The sequence below is a fragment of the Panthera onca genome, chromosome C2, assembly GCF_046562875.1.
Source record: "Panthera onca isolate mPanOnc1 chromosome C2, mPanOnc1 haplotype 2, whole genome shotgun sequence".
In the NCBI taxonomy this organism is placed as follows: domain Eukaryota; kingdom Metazoa; phylum Chordata; class Mammalia; order Carnivora; family Felidae; genus Panthera; species Panthera onca.
The window spans coordinates 123,000,559-123,022,639 of NC_138347.1; the positions used below are offsets into that span (position 1 = coordinate 123,000,559).

The 22,081-nt window shown below is 48.0% G+C and overlaps 1 protein-coding gene across 2 annotated transcripts in view; it reads right to left on the minus strand.

Annotated features, from left to right (window-relative positions):
* Window positions 1-22,081, minus strand: part of CLSTN2 (calsyntenin 2) — a 603,610-nt gene that overhangs the window by 82,958 nt on the left and 498,571 nt on the right. For both annotated transcript variants that reach the window (XM_078432292.1, XM_078432293.1), the window contains exons 7-8: window positions 13,558-13,806; window positions 8,225-8,346 (exon numbers count right to left, since the gene is read on the minus strand). In XM_078432292.1, coding sequence (XP_078288418.1) covers window positions 8,225-8,346; window positions 13,558-13,806 — 371 coding nt within the window. The remainder of the gene's footprint in view (window positions 1-8,224; window positions 8,347-13,557; window positions 13,807-22,081) is intronic.

Here is a 22,081-nt window from a genome sequence, read left to right on the forward strand (position 1 = left end):
GAGAGTGCAGGTGGCTGCCCACCGGCGCTCCCTACCTTCAGGCCTGGCTGCGCCTGTGCCCTGGGGCCAGGGGTGCTCCCGGGGCTGCTTGTGGACTGTGCTCCTGGGAGCCAAGAGGCTCCTCTTGCCTTGGAGCAAGCCCTCAGGCAGAAAACTGAAAGGCACGGTGGGGGCAGTGTGAGCTTGAGGGGGACCTTCCAATGAAGCAAGTGACTGTGCCTCAGGGGCAGGACAGGTATTTTCTAGAGAATCTCATTTGTGTATCAGCTTTGTCAACTTTCAGCTTCCGGGTGAGCCTCTGTCTAGAGACGGAGGATTTTCCAGGTTTGCTTTAGCATTTCCAGAACAAAGCTTGGAGAACTCAGTGTTTCTTCCCTGAAGGCAGAGAAAGGTAGTTTCCACTTATAATGGCTGGGGAGGCAGCCGCCGATACCTTAAGCTAGAGGGAGAATATGGTCTAGAGCAGGAGGAAAGGCTAAATCTGTTCCCTGGGGATCCTTCACAGGAGGCTGGCAGGAAGCGGGCCAGTGGGGAGTGAGGGGCAGGTGGTCAATGAGGGGCATCAGGACAGGACCTCTTCCTCGCTACCTCTCAGGGCCACACTTTCCAAGAGGATAGAGGCGCCACACTCAGGGGGTGCTCTCTGGGTCTGCCTGGAGAGCTTGGCCCAGGGTCACCTCAATAAGCTGTGCGGAGGTGGGGGGGGGGCTGCACCTATGAGCCTGGGCAGCTCTGGGCCTCCCCAAGGCTCATGAGAGATGTATCAGTTTCCCATTGCTGCTAGAACAAATTACCACCAACCTGGTAACTTAAAACAACATAAACTTATTATCTTACAGTTTTGGAGGTCAGAGGTCCGAAAGGAGTTTCAGTGGGCTAAAATCAAGGCACTGGCCAGGCTGCATATATTTCTTCTGGAGGCCTTAGTGCAAATCTGTTTCTTTCTCCCTCTTTTTTTTTTTTTTTTTTTTGAGCTCAGAGAGGCTGCAGTATTCCTTGGCTCAAGGCCTGGCATCACTCTGATCTGTGTTTCCTTTGTCACTTCTTTGACTCTAACCTTCCTGCCTCCCCGTGTGATTGCATTAGATGCACCTGGACAATCCTTCTAGTTTAGGATCTTTAATCACATTTGTAGAGACTCTTGTCATGGGAGTTAACATACTCACAGGTTTGAGGGATTAGGGGGTGCATATCTTGGGAAGCCATTATTCTGTCTATCACAAGTGGTCAACAGGGGAGCCGAGGAGCCCAGCTGAGGTGTAGTGGCACGGGGTGGTCAGGGCCAGCAGTGCAACAGGGACCTGGGTCAGCCCGAAGGGCTGCCAAGAAAGGGAATTCTGGTGGAGGGAACAAGGCTCAGGCGATGGGCTAGAATGGCGGCTGCCTGCATGTCGCACCCTCTGTAAAGAAAACCGAACACATGCACTAACTGTGTCAGAAGTCACCTTTCCAGAGAGCAAACAAGCCAGTCTCTGCACAGTCCTGAACCGAGAGGTCTGAGTGTCTGACATGGGTCTGAGGACCCTGTTCTGCCATGACCACGAAGCCATGGAAGTCAGTTCTCCCCAGAGATCTATTAGATGGGAAGAGGCAGGGAGAGGGCCTCTGAGAGAAGGGCTTTGCCTGGGCCCTTAGGTATTAGAGAGAGAAAGAGAAGGGAGTGTAGTTGTGACCCTCCCCACATCCATATTTCATTCAGAACAACCCTGCAAAGTTGGCGTCTTAGAAAAAGTCATTTGGGATTCTGCCTACAAGAGAGAAAAAAAAGAGGTTCTGGACATTCTTCCCACTCTGTTTAGGACACATGTTCCTAAAGGAATGTAGGTATCACTGGAGGCCAGTTTGGGGGTGGGCGCTACATTAGAGAGAACATGGCTGATGCAGCCGAGAATCTGTCTTAGGTGGAGGAACCAAAGTGCTGACAAAGCCCCATTATTCTGCTCTTTAAGAGGACTGGTCTGGCCTGGACGAACCATTCTCCAATTAACTCCTTGGCACTTGGCTGTAATAATGATCGAACTAAGCCATTTGACTCCCGGTGTGGCTGGAAGAGCGGATGCGGGCAGCCCGACTGCCTCGTTCTGACATTCATCCTCAGTAGGAATGAAGGATTTATTCACTTGTAGCTTCCTGCTGGAGCTTCAGAATTCCATGCGAGTAGAAAGGATCTGACCAGCAGAAGCTTCAGCCCAAGACATTTGAGAGCATTTGGCTCCAATCCTGGCCCTGGCATCTGTTTCTGGAAAGACCTGGGCCTGTGCCTTACTGTCTCCTTTGTGTAGGTGGAAGCGAGACCACCACCACCGCCACCACCACCAGGGGCCTGGGTCTAGGGCACCTGCCCCACTCACCCCTGCCCTTTCCCCCAGGTGTCGGAGGGTAGGCTCCCCCGCCCTCACCACTGGAAGCCCTGCGCTCTTCTTGGAGGGAGGGGCCGGTGCTAGGAGAGCAGGAGGGGCTTACAAAGAACAGGTGGGCCTCACTTAGGAAGACCCAAACGTCTCAAATAGATGTGCGATGCTGTGGTTTCCCTGCATGAGAATATTCTTTTGTTGGTCTCAAACCCGTGACCGGGGTATAAAAGATACACTGCAGAACATTTGTGGGGTCTGATGATGAATGGTTTTAAGTGAGAAAATACTAAAAATTGGGAGATTTTACATAAAAATCGGATTCTAACTTCTGAACAGTCGGAAAGGCAGCACCAGGCCTAGATTCTTACATGGCCGGGAGCTGTGTGTGTGATGGCTGAATCTTCAATGAGGCCCCACCTCCACCCAGCCAAGCATTTTCAGTCATTCTCCTCACCCCCAATTACGAGAGTTCAGGGCCTCTGCAGGAGAATGCTCTCTAGGGCCTGTACACTGGGCAGGGCCGTGAGCTCCCTGAGGTCAGGGCTGTGTCCTCCTCTCTCTCTCTCTGGTGCCTGTTACAAGTTCTGGCACAGGGACAGCAATGGTCAATGGGATGAATCTCACTTCTGCATCTTGTGTTCATGGTGATTTTTCAGAGACGCATTTTTTTTTTTTTTCCCTTGTATGAGCTGGGGGCACCTGGCCTCTTGCTGGTCGATTGAGGCTGTCACTCAAGCTGTGTCTTCCAATAAATGGAACACGCTATAAAACATCAGCAGGTTTCCCTCCAAGCACCAAGAAGTCCAAGGGGAAGATCATTAGAATTTGTGACAATGAGTCAACCACATCCAAATAATATTAGAGCCGGGAGGGGCTGCAAATGAATAAACCTTTCCTGTGTGAGCTGGCAGCTGGGCGTTCTCTGCTCTTGTCTGGGTTTGCACATGACTAGCTGCAGGCTTGAGGGATTTGCATTAGCAGATCGTAAGTAAAAATCCCATTAAAATGACATTCTCCTCATCGTTAGGATCCCTTTAGTGAGGCACACTGGATTGTCAGGGACATTTCCTGGAGCTACCTGATAATGGACTTACCTGGCAGTCTGTCCACCCTGGCAAAGGCTTTCTGAGGTGTGGGGCAAAGGGGCTGGGCTTCTGGAAACACACAGCTCCCCTGTGGTAACTGCCTCCCTCCCTGGGCACACTTCTGAAACGCTATGTGCGTACCAGGCCCCAGTTTCAATGCCCATGAGCAACATCGGTCAAGTGCTTAATCTCCTGGCCTGGTTATGGAGGCGGGAGGGGGGAGACCCTGGTTCTAATGCAGCCCCCGTCGCTGGCCCTATTGAACGACCTGGCCTGAGCTATATCGACTTAAATTTGATACATTTTATGAATGTCATACTAGGATTATTCACATTTACCCATCCCTAAATTCTACTTGAATAATAAAATTCTTGTAGCCCATTCTTTGGGGAATAAAGTACCAACTCAGTAACAGGATACAAAAAGCCTCTTGGGATTTAATTGACACCCGCTCCTCTAAACATGGGTCCTAATATCTGCCAAACTATTCCCCTCCCCCCCATCCCTATGGTCTGCCACTCCGGAAGCCTACAGTCTCCTGAAGATGGACGTCCTGCTCACCTCCCTGCCATCTTGGCTGCCTGGCTCTACACCACCAAGCCCTCCGCACTTCATTCAGATAACGTCCCCTCTCAGGGGCTCTTCCAGGCCCCTATTCCCAGGTCTACGTCAGGTGTCTCCAGAACGGGTTCCCGCAGACTCCCCCGACCTGGCCCCTGCCCTCTGCCCCAGCATGTATTGCAGAGGATTGTAAAACATTTCTGTGCTAGTTTGCTCCTGATTGTGGACCCTTCTAGAGAGCAGGGTCTTCTGTTCTAGCAGCTGATCCCTGGTACCCAGCACAGAGCCTGGCACATAGTTTGTGTTCAGAATAAACTGTTGAATAAAGAAAGAAATGAAGCCCCATTAGCCATGAGAACATATATTATGCTTCTGGGATCCCCAAGGTGGGCCAGGAATCTGAACACACATAATACAGTAGACTGGCTTGAGCCCTTTCTGGCCCAAACCAGAAAGTTCTGCAATAATTACAGAGCCATTGGTGGCAAATCCAGTTAAACCTTTGAAATTAGATATCAACATAAAAGTGGAACAACACTGAAATCCACAGAGTAAAAAATGGCAAAATTTTAGAATTTAAAATGCTCCATAAAGTGAAGAAAAAGATCAGTTAATCATCAGGAGATTTAAAAAAAAAATCCCTGGATTTGTCTTCTCTCTTTCCCTCTCTCCCTCCCTCATGTCATCTCTCCCTTCTTTTGATCTTGACATCCCTTCGTTGTTATGCAAACATTTACTGCGCACCAATGGTGTGCTCAGGGCTATTGTATGCACTGAGGAGCTGGAGAGAGTACCACTAGGAGCTCAGGGCAAAGTGAGCAAAAGCAGGATAAATGGGTTACCAAGGTACAGTAAGCACTGCAATTGCATGCTGCATGGAATCTGGGGAGCACTGGGGAGAGGGAAACCCCTTGGGGTGGAGGGGGACCCAGAGTGGCTTCCTGGGGCAGGAGATGTAATCAACTATGTACATTCTGAACACCAAGTGATTTACATCCAAGAAACTTCTGGTAAGGTTCTGTCTACACAGAGAGCTGAATAAGGGAGAGAGGGGTCTGGGGCTTTGTCTGTGTCTACCACTGGATTGCTACTATGAGTGTGGTTGAGGTTTCCTATATCCTACCCACTGTGGCTCCCTTCAAAGGGAGGGCAACAGTTCAGATGAGCTGGGGTTTCTGATAAATATTTTTAATGTTAATTTCTTTTTTTTTTAATGTTTATTTTTGAGACAGAGGGAGAGAGAGAGCACGAGTGGGGGAGGGGCAGAGAGAGAGGGAGACACAGAATCTGAAACAGGCTCCAGGCTCTGAGCTGTCAGCACAGAGCCTGATGGGGGGCTTGAACTCACGGACTGCAAGATCATGACCCGAGCCGAAGTCAGACGCTTAACCCACTGAACCACCCAGGCGCCCCAATGGTAATTTCTTTAGTAAAGAATGCCATAAAAAATAAGAATGCTATGGACTGAATTGTGTCCCCCCAAAATTCATAGACTGAAGCACTGCCCCCTAGTGTGACTATATTTAGAGACAGGGCCTTTAGCAGGTGGTCAAGGTGAAAGGAGTTCATAAGGGCGGGGCCTTAATCTCACAGGGCCTCATAAGAAGAGGAAAAGGTATCTCAGTGTGTGAGCTCTCTCGCATTCTCTCTCTCTGTCTGCCATGTGAGGACAAAGTGAGAAGATGGCTGTCTACAGGCCGGGAAGAGGGCCGTCACTAGGGAGCTGAATCAGCCGGCACCTTGGTTTTGTACTTCCCAGTCTCCAGAACTGTGAGAAATAATTATCTGTTGTTCAAGGCCCTGGTCTGTGATACTTTGCGATGGCAGCCCCTTGACTGCCTTGACTAAGGAAGAAGACAAGGCTTAATCAAAGGGAAGGTTTGACGTTTCAAGAGTTTCATCAAGACTATAAATATTTTGCATCTCAGGGATAATTCTGATCTCTAAATCAAAAATATTTAAAATTTGAAAATGAGAACATTTTAAAATTAGCAAGCTCATCAAGGAAACAGCATAGTGTAATGCAAAGGGCAGGTCCAGGCCGTGGTTTGCTGTGTGACCCTGGGCAGGTCACGAGACCGTGGTCCCCTGCCTCATCTCATCCACCGGGCAGGTGAGAGTGAACTCAGAGGCAGCGTGCCTGGTGCAGAGCCGATGCTGGCGAATGAATGGTAGTAAACGGGATCATAGTAATCTGGAAGGTTTTCCATGAGCCTCAGTCCCTCCTTAAATTCACCCCTTTGGGAGCAGATTTCAGAATTCCTGGAGTCATTATTCTGTAGAACCAGAATTCCTTCCTCACCTATTTTTAATTCCAAACCCTGTGACTTCGTTTGCCTGTATCAGTACTTCTCAAACCCATCTGAGAAAACGCTGCAGGGCACCTGTAATTATCCTGGCCAATATAGCAATGTTCTTATTAAAACCCCTAACAATACGGAATTTATTTTAATTCATCTCAATTTGTATTAGGTATTTAAATATATCCCATATAAGCCATATGGCACTTTAGAAGGCAGCTGAGAGGTTGCCGGGAAATCAAATAAGCAACGTCAGGATTTCACAATTTCTGCAATACCCAGAATTCCTAATTCAGAGGAACATATACGAATCCAGATGCCATATTTGCAAAACCCTGGGATCCAGCAGGATGAGATTTACTGGGAATAGATTAGGCAGTTGCCACTGGGCTTCCTAAAACATCTTTCCATCAGCTTGGCGGCCTTGACCTTGTCCCGTTGCCTGGAGTTCCAGCATTGAAGGATTCCCTGAGGTTAATGAATCTATCTTTTTAAAGAGCATATGTCTCTGCTTCTGTGTGGATGAAAGGGGGCAGCCACCATTCTCCTCTCAATATAAATGACATCCTTCTGGACTGCTTCCCAGTAACACTCTCTGAAACCAGCCCTACCTACCTGGGCCTGGGGGCTTACGTAGTACAGGGAGAGTGTCTGGTAGATGCCCGTGAGTAGGGAGAGGATTCTGGAACACTCATCCCTAGACAAGGTGAGGCAGGTAGCACACACCGTGGGTTTTAGGGGAAGGCAGAAGAATGAAGTTCCCAGAAGCACTCAGGATATGGGTGGGGTTCCAGACAGTACAACCGCGGAATGGGCATCATATCATCTGCTTCCTTTAGCAGGACCCATTCTACAATCCCCTTCCTGCTCTGCTGGCATTCTCCATCTTGATAGTTTAAAACCATTTTTATTATTATTAAAAAAAAATTATTTTATGTTTATTTTTGAGAGAGAGAGAGAGAGACAGAGCACGAGTGGGGAAGGGGCAGAAAGAGAGGGGGACACAGAATCCAAAGCAGGCTCCCGGCTCTGAGGTGTCAGCACAGAGCCTGATGCAGGGCTCGAACCCACAAACCATGAGATCACAACCTGAGCCGAAGTCGGATACTTAACCAACTGAGCCACCCAGACGCTGCTAAAACCATTTGTAAAATTCCGCACGTGCCTTCCCCCCAACCTCCTAACCCAGTTCAAGTCTAAGTGAAGGCTGGCTCCAGGCCTTCTGCCAGACTCTTCCTCAGTGACACAGCCACCCAGAGAAGTGACCGCCCCTTCTGCAATCTCAGCCCTGCACAGTCCTCGGAAACAGACACTTCAAAGCTTTTCACTCAAACGAGACACTTGATTTGTCACTGACAAGTATGACACAGTAGCCCTTGTGATCACAAGTCAGGAAGCTCTGGAGTGAGTCATAGGGTTTTGCACTTCAGAAACGGACGTGCACTGCTCAGTGTGCTGTGTCACTGTTTACTTCAAGGTCCTCGGGTCCCTTGTTCTCAACCTGTGTCACCAAAAGCAAGGCTGCACTGTCACCCAAGGGAGATAACAGAGCATCAGAGAGGAGACATGGGCACTTGTGATAGAAAGATATGTTAGCAGAGATCACAAACCGAGCTTGGAGATCAAGAGAACCAGCTTCCCAGGAGCTCAACGTGGAGAAAATGGACAAGATACACCTCGACGGGTCCACTGACAGGTGCATGATGCCGCCTGGGAAGTGTGGCCCTCCCACCCCCAGGTGGTCTTGAAGGCAGCAGTTTCTATCGTGACTTTAAGATGCTGTGTGTCTCCCTGAGCTGATTTTTCCCAAACTCAGCAAGTGAGCAGAACTTTGAGGGGCGTCGTTGCTGCTCTCGTCACTGGAGCACACCTACCGCCCCTCCCAATGGGTGAGCTGGGGTGAGGGGTGAGGGGAGCGCCCTACCTGGTCCAGCTTCCAGTGGAACTCTGCGGGGCGGAAGGTGTCGGCCTGGTCGAAGTCCTTGCGCAAGAGGAAGACCAGGCGGCAGTTGTGCACATACAGGGCGTAGTGATGCCGGTTCATTTCTGAAAAGCAGAAAGCGATCGGAGTGGTTGCAGAATCGCTGCATCAGTCTCTGCCAGAGGGGTCTTCCCACTACATCGCTTAGAGCGCCTCAAAGGGGAAAGGGGTGGGTGTTTCGGTTTCCCCTTACACAATCAGATCTCATGAATGTTCTAGAACACACATAGTGGAGCTCACTGAAATGGAAAAGGAAGGTGCAAGAAAGTCCACAGCAAAACTTAGGCAGAGAAGCCATTGGCCTTAGCAACCTGACTTATATTCAGATACTGCATCAGACACAGGATAAAAATTATATGGGCTAACGAGTTTCGTTTATTTTTTATACAAGTACTTCTGGGAGGGCTAAGGGGGCTCTCTGACAGTCACGTCAGCTACCCTGGGCTCCTTTAGCACAGCTGGTGTCTCCTAGAGTGCTGGACTTTTATTTCATTTCATCAGGCTTGACAATGGCGACCACAGATCATGTCTCCTTCTCTACCTTATGGTGTGCAGTTAGGGGGAGCGGCTTCATTTCTGGTTGCTAGGAGGAGGAGGCAGATTGATTTTTCAGCGTTAGTCATAGTTCCATGTCTTTCCAAAACTATGAATAAATACCTCTCTCCCCATACACAGTGGATGGGATATTTTCCTCCACTGATATAAAAGACTTCCTTTTCTGCTTAGGAAATCTCACATCGTGGGTCCCAGCCATGATGTCCTGCAGCCACAAGGTGACAGCCATTGGGAGGAGAGGAGCTGTTCTTTGACCAATACTCAAAGAGCTCAGATGATATACATGTTAGCATACACAGAAATCTACTATGAGGCACATGATCCATAAATGACGCATGGATGAACAGGTGACCAGGTGTCATAGGAAGAACACGGGCCCTAGAGTCAGATAGACTTTGGGTGGACTTGTATCCTCTAGATGGTTCTGGGAGAACTTTTCAGCTTCTCAGAGTCTCAGTTTCCTTACCTGTGTCATGACAGGGATGCTGGATTATCCTAATGCATCAGAAGAATAGGATAGTGAGATTGATTCTTGTACCTCCTCTACAAACCTCAACACCAATTCTACCTCTAGATATGGGCTCTGGGTGGTCCCCTTGCCACAGTCATTGGTTCAGGACCCAGGCCCAAGTCAGGCAATGCAGGCCATTCTCCCGGCCACAGGGCTTCTGTCAGGAAAGTGACTCAGTTCAAGCCCGTGATTCAGGAGCTTTTCTGGGTGGTTCTAAAAAAGAACTCTCGTTTTTTAAAAATCTTTTTCTTTTAAGTTTTATTTATTTAATTTTGAGAGAAAGAGAGAGAGAGAAACAGAGAGAAAGAAAGAGAGAGAGAGAGAGAGAAACAGAAAGAGAGAGAGAGAGAGAGAGAAAGAGAGAGAGAGAGAGAGAGAGAGAGAGAGAGAGAGAGAGAATCCCAAGCAGGCTCCATGCTTAGCGCAGATCCCAACACAGGGCTTGAGATCATGAACTGAGCCGAAATTAAGAGTTGGATGCTTAACCAACTGAGCCACCTAGGTGCCCCAAAAAGAACTCTCTTTTATCAGAAAGCAAATAGAAGAGACACTCTCTCTCTAAAAGTTGTCTACATTAGTGGGAGGCATGGAGCTGCTTCAGGCATGTTTGCTAACATGAAATTGTACACACATGGGGCAGATCTGAGAAACTGCAGCAGAAAGGGCCAAGCCCTTGATCACACTTTGCCTGAAGCTGTCATAGCTCTGGACATTTTCAATTAAAAGAACTCTATGTTCCCTTTATTATTTTGATTTTTTGATTATTTGATATCAGTTTGGTCCATATTTCCTATTTCTTATAACTGAAACCATCTTTAAAAAAATTTTTTAATGTTTATTTTTGAGAGACAGAGAAAGATGGAGCATGAGCTGGGGAGGGGCAGAGAGAGAGGGAGACACAGAATTCAAAGCAGGCTCTAGGCTCTGAGCTGACAGCACAGAGCCCAACCCGGGGCTTGACCTCATGAACCATGAAATCATGACCTGAGCCGAAGCTGGAAGCATATCTGACTGAGCCCTGCAGACACCCCGAAAGCATCTTAGTTGAGACAATGAGGAAGTATGTGCAAAGCAGTTGCCAGTGTTGTAGGTTTGGCCTAGGCCAAGGTCCAGGTGACCAAGTAATTTCTGTTATCTGTTGTCTACTGTCAGAAAAATAGAGAAAGAAGGACTTTTCTCATTTAATATTATTTGGAGCCAGGAAAAGTTGTGGGTGAGGAAGGGAACAAGAAGAATGAATGGAGGTCTGGAGCATTTTCTAGCCTAGGAAATTTCTTCCTCCTTCTCCCTCTGTTAGCCTGGGTTCCTGGAGTCAGTATCCCTACCAAGGTCACTGGTTTATTCAGTGGGCTAGGGATATGGCACACTCAGAAATCGACTCCATTTCTTTTCATGACCCCTGGTCATTGTTGCAGCTAAATGTCTAACAAAAAGAAGCCAGTTAACTGAAATAATAGGGGCGCCTGGGTGGCTCGGTCAGTTAAGCATCTGACTCTTGGTTTCAGCTCAGGTCATGACCTCACAGTTTGTGAGATCACAGCCCTGTGTTATTCTCTATGCTGACAGTGTGGAGCCTGCTTGGGATTCTCTCTCTCCCTCTGTCTCTCAAAATAAATAAATAAACATTAAAAAAATGAAATACTAAAGCCCCCTGACAGAATTTTGGATTGTTATGTAATTCATATCTTTAAGGAATATTTTATCACAAAGAGAAATGATCTGGATGTAATGTTACATAAAAAAAAAAAAAAAACAGAGAACATGACAGTATCACATGTATTATAAAAATAGATGGAAAATTGTAAGGACATCTTACATATACATAGAAATAAAAATAAGATTTTATTTGGTAATGACATATGCCAAATATAATCAGAAGATATCTCTAAGTTTTAGGGTTTTAGGGGATTTGTGCATTCCTCTTTATACTTTTCTGTGTTTTTTTCAGGTTTTCTGATATAAACATGCCTTGAAAAAAATGTTTCTGATATATAAAAGCCTAATAAAGCTTTAGCCTATTCCTGAAAAAAAAAATTTTTTTTTTTTTTTAGGGCAAGAAGGTATTTATAGATTATTTATTTTTTAAGTCAAAGAACTTAGAGAAAACCTTCCCTAGCTTCTCTGTGCCAGGGTTGAGCTGCTTGCAAAGTGTTGTTGCATATGCTTGGCCAAAGCACAGGAGCACCAGGTCTCGCTGACTTGAGGGTGTCGACGTGCCATGGGGTGGACTGATGTGACGAGAGTGAAGTGTCATTATTTAAGGTGGCATGTTCAGCCATGGCTGTACAAAGGAATCCGCTAGAAAGTCTGACTTACTGCGCCGGGGTGGGGCCCTGGCATCTGTGCACTTTCACAAGCATCCGGGTTAGGTTATTCTCCTGTGTAGCTGTTGAGAACCCCTGGACCCAGAGCCTGCGTGTGGAACTTGGGCCCAGGGGGCCAGGTCTGATCCTGTTTCTCTGGGTAACTGGGGGTGCTACCCTGGGCCAGTTGCTCAACCTTTGATATTTCAATTTCTTCCTCTGTAAGCAGGAACACTGACATCTGTCTGACCTGCCTCCCGGGGGTATTTGATACATTTCAGAAAGGATTATATGTGTGTGGCCACTAACCCCAGCCGGGGCGGGGCCGCTTTGCACTGGTACCTACAGCCCTGTCCTGTTGTCTTATTGATACGGGTTCCTGGATTGTGACGGGAGCGCCCTGCCAGGCACTGCACGGACCACACCGCAGGCTGATTCCTGGGGTTGTGGGCTGAGCTCTGAACCTGGTCCCAAACCTCAGTGTGACCTGATGCATGTCTACAGAGTCCTTCCGGCATGAAAGTCCCAGAAAAACTGACCCTCAGCACAACCAATCTGACACAGACTTACTTTAGGACTAGGAAAAGCCAGACAACTCTGTTTCAGTTTCTGCATCTGGAAAGTACGCTAACATGTAATGTAAAGAGTGACTGAAACAGAAAACGTGGAGCGCTGGTGGAGTGCCTGGGTGGCTCAGTTGGTTGAACAACTGACTTCGGCTCAGGTCTTGACCTCGCGGTCTGTGAGTTTGAGCCCTGCGCCAGTTTCTGGCTGACAACTCAGAGCCTGGAGCCTGCTTCAGACTCTGGGTCTCCCTCTCTCTCTCTCTCTGCCCCTCCCCCACTCATGCTCTGTCTTTCTCTCTCTAAAATAAATAAAAACATTAAAAAAAAAAGATAGAGTTGTAAAATTTGCATAAGATACCCAAATAAGTGTGTGTGCCTGCATGCATGTGCATGGGTTTGTGTGTGTGCATGTGTGTGTGTGTGTGTGTGTGTATGTGTGTACTTGTGGGGTGTGGTGACAAGTGCACAGGATTGGAGTCAGCTGGATCTGAGCTTACATTCCTGTTCTGATACTCACTGGCTATATACTTGGGAAAGTTATTAAACTCTCAAGGATGTTTCCTTATCCTCAAGATGGGAAACACAATAATGCTTTCATAAACTTGTTTGTAGAGATGTAAGAGACTATCTTGAACAGTAACATCTAACACAGATTGAATTTCCTATGTTCCAGGTACTGTTCTAAAGCACTATATGTACATTAAGTCATTTAATCCTGATAAAAATCCTATAGGTAGATAACACTATAATACCCATTTTATAGAAAGGGAAAGTGAGGCACAGAGAGGTTAAACAACTTGCTGAAGTTCATATGGCCAATAAGGGGTGGAATGCTTTTAACCACTAAGCTGTGAACTGCCTTGTGCAGGTTTAATGTGGGGAAAACGCCTTGCCAAAGTCAACTACCATTCGGTGACTTTGAAAATGAGCATGACCCTTTCACTGAAAATAAACCTTTGGAAGTCTTACTGTCTATAACATAGTGAAGGTGAAGCTGCCTTGCTTGAAGTAAGGATGCAGTGTCCCCCACCAGTTACCCCCACCCCCTTCATGTGTAGCAGCCCTAAGTTACTTCTGGGGAGGCTGGAGTTCTGAAGAAGCCAGTTTGAAAACTACCAGTCTCAGCTTTTGCATTGTGTCTGTGCCTCTACTCTTCCCCCTTTCCTGGTCCTGCTCTACCCCAAGCCCAGAAAATCAGCAGCCAGAAAACCAGACACAAGAATATTTTCCCAGGCCCCCATCATGCTCTTGCTTTCCTCCCACATCCTCTGTGGCTGTGTCCGTGCCTAGCCAGCTGGGATATAAGGGGCAGCCACCAGCAGGGGTGGGCTCCAGACTCACCAGTCTTATCCGAGTTGCAGAGAATGGTTTCCTTCTCGGCTCTCACACCGGGGCTGGGGCCATGTTTCATCCACATGGTGATGGTGAACTGGTCTGTCAGGTTCTTGGGCACAATCCCATCAGGGATCTTGGCCCCTTGCCTGCCATCGAACTTGAAGATCATCTCACTGCTGTCCACCAGCAGTCCTGCTGTCCAGTTGGTGGCCGCACTGGGGGATGGCAAGAGGTCGATGATGCCAGAGGAGGCTCCTGCAGTGCACGGGGGACAGAAAGAACAAAGGGTTATTCCTCACGGGCTGGGTGTCCTCACCTTCTATTTTCTGCTCCTGGGTCAGGATGAACTACTCAGTGTATCTACTTAGAGATCTAAGCCAACCTGGAACTGGGTAAGTCAGGAAAAGAAAGGCCAAAGGCCATACCTGCCCCCCGTCCCCGAGTTTCTTATGGTCTGCAGAGGTGAAAGCATCAGTAACATGCAAACAAAAATGTTATATGTGACAAGATAAGGTGCAATGAGCTATATTATATAAGGAAAACGGTGCTGGAATTTAGGGAAATGAGAATGGTGGGCTTTCATAAGCAGAGAAGTTCCCAGAGAAGGCCAGAGTTTGATGTGGACCAATGAATTCATCCATCCATTAACCCATGAGCCATTTATTGAGCCCTGACCATGTGCCAAGACCCCTGCTAGGCACTGGTGATGTAAAGGTGAATCAGCACAGCCTCTGACCTGGGGTAGCTCAGAGCCAACAAGTGGACACACAGCTGTGACACAGTGTGATCAGGGCTGTGATTGGGGAAAGTTCTAGGTCCCGATGCCATAAGGAGTGTGAGCCACTTTGTACCCACCACACTTTTTTTCTTTTTTACAACCATTATGTTTAGGCCAAACGGTACAGTGGTCGAGAACACAGGTTCAGAAGTTAGCAAACTTGAATTTGATGCCTTGTAACATGACTTGCTGACCTTGGGACTGTGAGCACGTCCCTTAGCCTTTCTGCCTGTCCAGCTCCTGCTGTGACATCTCCCTTCCCAGTGGTTGTGAGGACTGAATGGGAGCCTGCATTAGAGCCTGAAGAAGCATGCTGGCCATGCGGTGAGCGCTCACTCCATGTTACCTGTGACTTTATCCTTACTATTGTAAGTATTTTTGTTTCTGCTACCGCTATGATTCCAGGGTAATGCACGAGGACTAAGCCTGAAGCAGTGGGAGTGTCCCAGGTAGATTTATGTCTTAGGAAATTCACACCAACAGCTTTGTGGAGGGCCGAGCTGAGGGTGGCCAGCCTGGCAGAGAAGACTGGATGCCTCCGCTGGGAGAACCCTTGGGTGTCCAGCGGCTTCCCATTGAAGCTCAAAAGTTGCCAGCAGAGCTCTCTGCATCTTTATGTCCCACACAGGAGCAGGGCTCAGCTCTTTAGGGAAGGATAAGGATCGGGGGCTTCCTGATACTGTCAGGGAATAAGGTGTGAGGGAATGGGTTCCAAAGTTAGCTACCACCAACATCTCCTATAGTTAAAATGACCTTTGAGAATCTTTCAGGAAGGTGCCATATTGGAAACCAATATACTTCTTGGGAAAGGTTCAAGCAGTCAGTTTTCCCTCTAGCCTTAGAACAGATGATCAAGTCTAGAGTTGAGCACCTGTTGGTTTGCAACTGAAAGTTATGCTATGTGAAAAATAGGTATCCTTAGAGCCAGCTGCTTTGTTTAGGGTGACAGACTCACCCTAGGAGAGGCCTCCAGGAACCACAGAGTCTGAGAGGGTGGGAGATTCCTATCTGCCAATCCATGATCACCATGCGGCTTGTGCTTATCAGGGGGAAAGTGTGGGCAGTATTGACTGCATTATTTACATGTGTATTTCCTAGGGTTTTGGGGTTGGTACCATGCCTGATACACAGTGCCATTAATAGACACTCCTTTAATGTTTATAACTGCCCTTCTTCCCACCCAGGGCCTCCATGAGATACTTCTGGCCATCTATCCAATGCCCAGGTAAGCCTGCCCATTCAGCCTTATCTCTGTCCCCACACCTCTCATCAATATTTACTTGTTCTTTTAAAAACATTTTTTTTAACATTTATTTATTTTTGAGAGACAGAGACAGAGCATGAGCCGGGGAGGGGCAGAGAGAGAGAAGGAGACACAGAATCTGAAGCAGGCTGCAGGCTCTGAGCAAGCTGTCAGCAAGCTGAGCTTGATGCGGGGCTCGAACCCACAAACTGTAAGATCATGACCTGAGCTGAAGTTGGATGCTCAACTGACTGAGCCACCCAGGAGCCCCAATATTTCCTTGTTCTTATCTAATGTCCCTGAAGCCTTGTCTGGTATGCATTTTATTTCTCTGCTAAGTTGATTCACAGTAATATTTTAATGCCTAACAAAGCCTTAAGGGTTATCACCCTCCAAAGGTATTGGAAAGAAATCTATGTGGGTGGTAGCAGGCAGAGATTTGAGGGTGGTTGGGGAGTGGGAGATACGCGGTCTTTTGGAGCAATTTCATTTTCTTAGAACCCTCAGAATAATGCGACATGGCAACTGTTTCTTGGACCTACAGGTGAGTTGGCTCTGAGACCAGGATTTGTCCAGTGTGGAGACGGCCCTGTGACGGGGCACTCTCAGAGATTGTGTCAGTTCTCAAAATTCCAGGTGGCCAGAGAGATGCAGGCTGAGTGCTCTGGGCTCCTAGACTTCCAGCTCAGGCCAGAGAATCCAGTGCAGTCTAGCAGAACCAGTGTGAACATGTGTGCCTGGTAGCTGCCAATGCCAGCTTTGCACCATACCACTATTATTTCTTTTCCTAAGGACTGGTTTGGGCACTGAGCACCAGACCTGAATTAAGTACTACAATGCTTTTGCTTAATCATTCATCTGCATGGTGAATACTATTATGATTCCAGTCTACAGGTAAGAACCTGAGGCTCAGTAAGCCCAGGATCACAAGGAGCTACTGAGTGGGCCCATCACCAGGGCTTTGCAGCTCCAAAGCCCAGGCTCCCCACTGCACCACCTCAATGAACCAGGAGGGAGATCTTGTAACCTGCGCTACATTTTATAAACAGAAATCAAAGCCCAGAGAAGGGAAGTGACTTGACCAAGGTCACAGAGCCACACAACTAGCTAGAGGCAGGCCCAGCTAATGTTCATTCTACCATGCAGCATGGTGTCTTGCCAAGCACACAGCATAGTCCCCTGGGATCCCACCCTCCTACACAGGTGGCTGTCCACAGACAGTCATGGTGAAGACAGCATGTGCTCTGGTAAGGCCATTGATGTAGGCTTCCCTGCTTCCATGGTAAGGGGAGTGGCGGGGCCACCCTGCCTAACCCACAGATGTTGCCTACCAGAAAGCATCAAGCCGTAAGTAACCAGATGGTGCAAACTTCCCCAAACTTAACAGCTTGTATTTCATTTCTCGGCGCACTTAAACAAACTAAGAGAGACTTACTTTCTCCCAGAGTTCCTCTCTCTCTCTCCTCTCCTCAAGGGATCTCAGGGAAAGCTGTGGGTAAACAGGACGCGTCACTTGCAAAGATGGTGCCGCATCATCTGGAATCAGGGTGTATTTAAGGAGCTCTTTGGGAATCCTCTGTGAAGGTCCCTGGGACCCACCCGGCTGCTTAGAGTCCACACTGTTTCAGTGCACGGCAGTTGCAGGTTAAGCGTGGGGGACTTGGAACCAGAGTTGAGGTGTGAGTCAAGGTCCCTGAGCCCTAGAATGGGGAAGCCTCTCTGAGCCAGCAATTAGATAAAGATGTATGAATGAGATAGATTTCAGGACACACTGTGCTGTGAAAGCAAAAATGGAGCCCAGGGGCCCTGAACTTCTTAATTGCAGGGTTTGCATTCTGCTCTGGATGACTTTGGTGAGGGCAGAATGTTCTTAGCACCTCAAGCTGGGCCTGTGGCAATGGTAATTGACATGGAGCCTCAGGTCATGCCTCCTCGGGGTCTGCCACAGGGCAAGAATAAGTGGAGGGTCTCAGGGTTGAGGAATCATTGTAATCAAAGACACAGGCCTCATTCTGGGGCACCTGGGTGGCTCAGTCAGTTCAGTGTCAGACTCTTGATTTTGGTTCAGGTCATGATCTCATGGTTCATGGGTTTGAGTCCCACATCAGGCTCTGTGCTGGCAGTGTAGAGCCTGCTTGGGATTCTCTCTCTCCCTCCCTCTCTCTCTCTCTCTCTGTCCCTCCCCCACTCATTCTCTCTCAAAATAAATCAACTTTTTTTTTTTTAAAAAGATGCAGGCCTCATTCTGTGGCATGCTCTTCCAATTGCAATATCAACTCCATACTATTTCAATAAATATTCATGTAATGTCTAGATTACGCCAGGCACTATGACGAGAAGCCAGGAATGAACCAAACAGAAGTTGGCCCTACCTTTTGGGACCCAGTAGAAGATCTTTTACCATTGGTGGGTAGAACAGGTCAGTGGCAGAGTCTCAGGGGAGGACAGGGAGGCCCTCTTGACAAATGCTATACTAGGACTGCGTGGTGGTCGAATGCACCCTGTTCCCAACATGCTTCTCTGCCCCACTGATGTCACAGAGCCATGTGACCTGTTCTGACCAACAACGTGTGAGTGCAAGTGATGTGTCCTCTCAGGGCAGAAGCCTTAAGAGACAGTTCATGGCTCTCCGCATCTTTTCCGTGTGCCATGAGATCAACAGTGCTCTAGATAAAGGCTACCTGTTGTTAGCCTAGATCCCGGTGGGAGGCCGTGTGGAAGAGAGCCACAGTCAACCCAAGAAGGACATGTGGTAGAGATGATAAACAAACCTTTGTTATAAAATAATAATATGCCAATAATAAACACCAATAAAATAACAATAGCCAATATGATTTTAGAGTCACTGGTGGCTGGTGTATAACCTGTGATCCTGATTATCCACATAAGTGACCGACATAAGAGCCTACGATTCCCAGTTCTTCTTCCGGAGGCCTTCGACATGGACATGTTGGGAGGACTTTCTGATGTCCTTTCAGGAGCTCACATGCTGTTGTCCCTACTCAGAGTGTCATTCCACCTTTGGAATCCCAGACAAGAAGGGTTCCTGCAAGACCTTGCCATTGGGAACTTGGATCTCCAGGTGAAGCAAACTGGGCCCTGGAAGAGGGGCGGTCAGCCAGGCTCCTGAAGCAGGGCCATAGAGACTCAGTTGCTGACCAGCTTGTGCAAGGTCACTACAGGTAAAATCCTTATACCCAACGTGGGAGGGCTGCTGTAAGACAGCTGTTTAAATGATGTCAAAGAAATCAGCATATCCATGGAGAAGCTCCCCACTATCATCTATGAGTCAGCCCTTTGCCCTTTAATCTGATTTCCAGTAGGTGTGTACCAATTTTCCTTTAAGCAGTAGGCCCACTGCTGCTCTCTGAGAATGGAAGTACTGGCTACATCTAGGGTTCTGACACTCACCCCCTAGAAGCTCAGCCTTTTAAAGGCATCTTGGAGAAACTGACAATAGCTTCCTGTAGCTGGGCTATTCTTGGGGTACAAAAGCCTCTGACCATGATTATGAATGAGAACATCTCTGTTAAGCTTCATGATATAGAAGATGATCTTAACTTTTTCTTTTCCAAGAAAATGTTTTTTAATGTTTATTTCTGGAGGAGAGAGAGAGTGTGAATGGGGGAGGGGCGAGAAAGAGGGAGACACAGAATCCGAAGCAGGTTCCAGGCTCTGAGTTGTTAGCACAGAGCCCGACGTGGGGCTTAAACTCATAAGCTGTGAGATCATGACATGAGCCTAAGTCGGATGTTTACCGACTGAGCCACCCAGGAGCCTCTTAACTTTTTTTTTTTTTTTAACATGTCTTCCCCAGAAGACTGAATTGTTAAGCGGTCTTATTAACTTCTACATAACCTCAAGAGTTGCAGCATTTGGACACTCAACAAATATTTGTTAAATTAAAACACGAATGAAGGAATGAAAGAATGAATGAACAAATCAGCTATGAAAATGTCCTGGGCTCTCAAATGAATAAGCCCTGAGAACAACTTAATGTCTGGTGATCTGAAGTGCTCTGAGAGATCACCACTTGATTTAATAGGATGCTCTCATCCTGTGGCCTTTCCTGCAACAGAGCCTCTCCTCAAAGTTCTTGACTCGAGAGACAAAGCAGCTGACCCAGGTGACATATGTGGAGGTGTGGGCCAGCTGCCAGGAGCCTCGTGATCCTGAGGAGGACTAGCCTTTGGCCTCCGGGCTAGGAAAGGCATGTGCATCACAGACCGCTTTTCTATTTCCTGTAATATGTACTGACTTAGGGGCAGCGCCGTGGGCCTTTCCTGGGGCTGATGTTAATGTCAAATTTAATTTGGTCAAGAGGTCTTCCTAAGGGCTTCATGGGGCATCTCATACTCAAGGCAGTCCTGTGACACTTCACTTCTGGAAAGTCTGGTATTGAGATGACAGAGCCCTTCATCTTGATCTCTGAATTCAGAGCAAGTGATAAGCAGTTTGCCCAACTTCGTCAAGAAGCCTGGCTTTATGTAAAGCAAGGCTAGTGGGGGATCATCTTAAGCTATGTTCTACAAGCTGCAGGGGACACCTTTGTTTTTACTGCACCTGTCAGATACTTGCTGACAATTGGCTTTGAGCTAGCTACTGTCAGATTTCCCCTTGACCAGGATTCTACCACAGCTCCTAATGGAGCCAGCATCACAAGTGGAGGAGGCAGGTGGGCAATGACCAGACCTGCAAGATGCCCCTCCATGGAGACACCCCTGCCGGAACTCGAAGGGACCCAGGAAGCACCCCTAGGACAGCCTCCCTGGTGTACAGTGGGCAGGAGAATACTGACTGAAGGGAAAGGTTTGGGACGACGAAGTGGGGAGAGAAGAAAAATGAGCTAAGATTTAGGGATGAGAGCCAGCTAGGCACGGGGTCAGAGGAGGTGTCCTGGCCAAGAAGAGGTGCAACATCAGGAAGAAACCGGCTCTGACGATGGATCTGCTGGGTGGAGGCCGGGCCGCAGGAGCGTCCAGACTCAGGCTAGCATTGGGCACCCACATCTGGATGTTCCACAGGCACCTGACCTCAGAGTCCCCCTAAATCTACTCTTGCCTGGATTCCTGGTTCTGGCTGGTGGCACCCTTGTCCACTTAGAGGCTTATGCTAGAGTCATCTTAATTTCTTCTTTCTCACTGACAGCTGATCAATCATTGGTTAGCTTGCTGATTTTGCCTCCTAAAGCTGTCTTAAATGCATCCCTACTGCCACTCCCCTGGTTAGGAACTCATTATCTCTTGCTTAGACCATGGCAATAACATCCTAATTGGTCTCCCTGTTTCCATCCAAAACCAATAAAGATTTGGAAGATGAAAAATGCATGACTGCCGAGGCTGAAAGTATCATGGCTGCTCCTTAGTTGGGAGAGCCTGCAAACAACTTGTCTACCATCCGCTGAAAACACACGGAAGCTTGTCCCAAGAACCTAAGATACCCACAGGAGCAGGAATGATAACCCAGACTCTGTTTTATATGTGACTCAGCCTGCATTTCCCTTGCAGTTGGGAAAGAGCATGGGGTCCGATGAGCTGCCTTCTCCAAAGCTGACTCTAGCAGCAGATGCGCATCTGGGTTTCACTCATTTGCTTCTGCCTTTTTTTCCAGGGCTCTCCCTCCATGGAATTCAAGATTCAGACTCCTAACATGGAGGCAAGAGTGTCCCTACCCATCCTATTACTCGGACAGAGTCCCCATAGAGCAGTGGGCGGCACTACCGGTGAGGTCACCAGAAAGACACCCAGACTCCCCCCCACCCCGCTCCCCCAATAAAGGGTTGCTCCTGGAACCAGGTAAGCTCACATCTTGGGGGAAACCTGCTCTCCTCATTGAATGAACGTGCCTCCTGCAAGGTGAGGCTGGCAGCCCGGAAGGAATAAGCTGTGTTAACAACCAGATGCAATTTTGCTCTAAACTTTCTTCCCTGAGAAAATCCTTCTTGCTCTCCCCAGCAACATTCAAAATCAAATCACAAGTGCGTGCCCTTGGGCCCATCTGATCTTTAACAACCTGATTCCATCATCTCCTTCTAACCTGGAGGGGTTTAGGAAATGACTGTAACCCACTGTGGCACGGGTCGAGTTGACTTATAATCCAGGTGCATGGGGAGCGAAAGGGCATATTCATTCAGATTGAGATGTCTGAGATGGCTTCTCTGCACATGGGCTGGAGGCAGTTTGCTGAATACTGTGGGCCCCTTCCATCCATTTTTGCAGGAGCTGTCTGGAATATTGAAGTTGTGATGTTCTCCCCAGCCTACTGCATTGTTCTGGAGAAGCCCCATTCCCGCAGGCCTTCCTGACAGCCTGGTGACATGATAAATGGGACATAGCCTAAAGAGGGTCCATTCCACATTCACTTCTAAAATTTGCACCTGGTTCTTTGGGCAAGAGCAGGGTGGGTGAAGACGCGTGTGTGTATGTGTGTGTGTGTGTGTGTGTGTGTGTGTGTGTGCATGAGTGCATGTGTGTGTGTGTGCACAGCAATGTTGAGGGAGGGAAACTGTC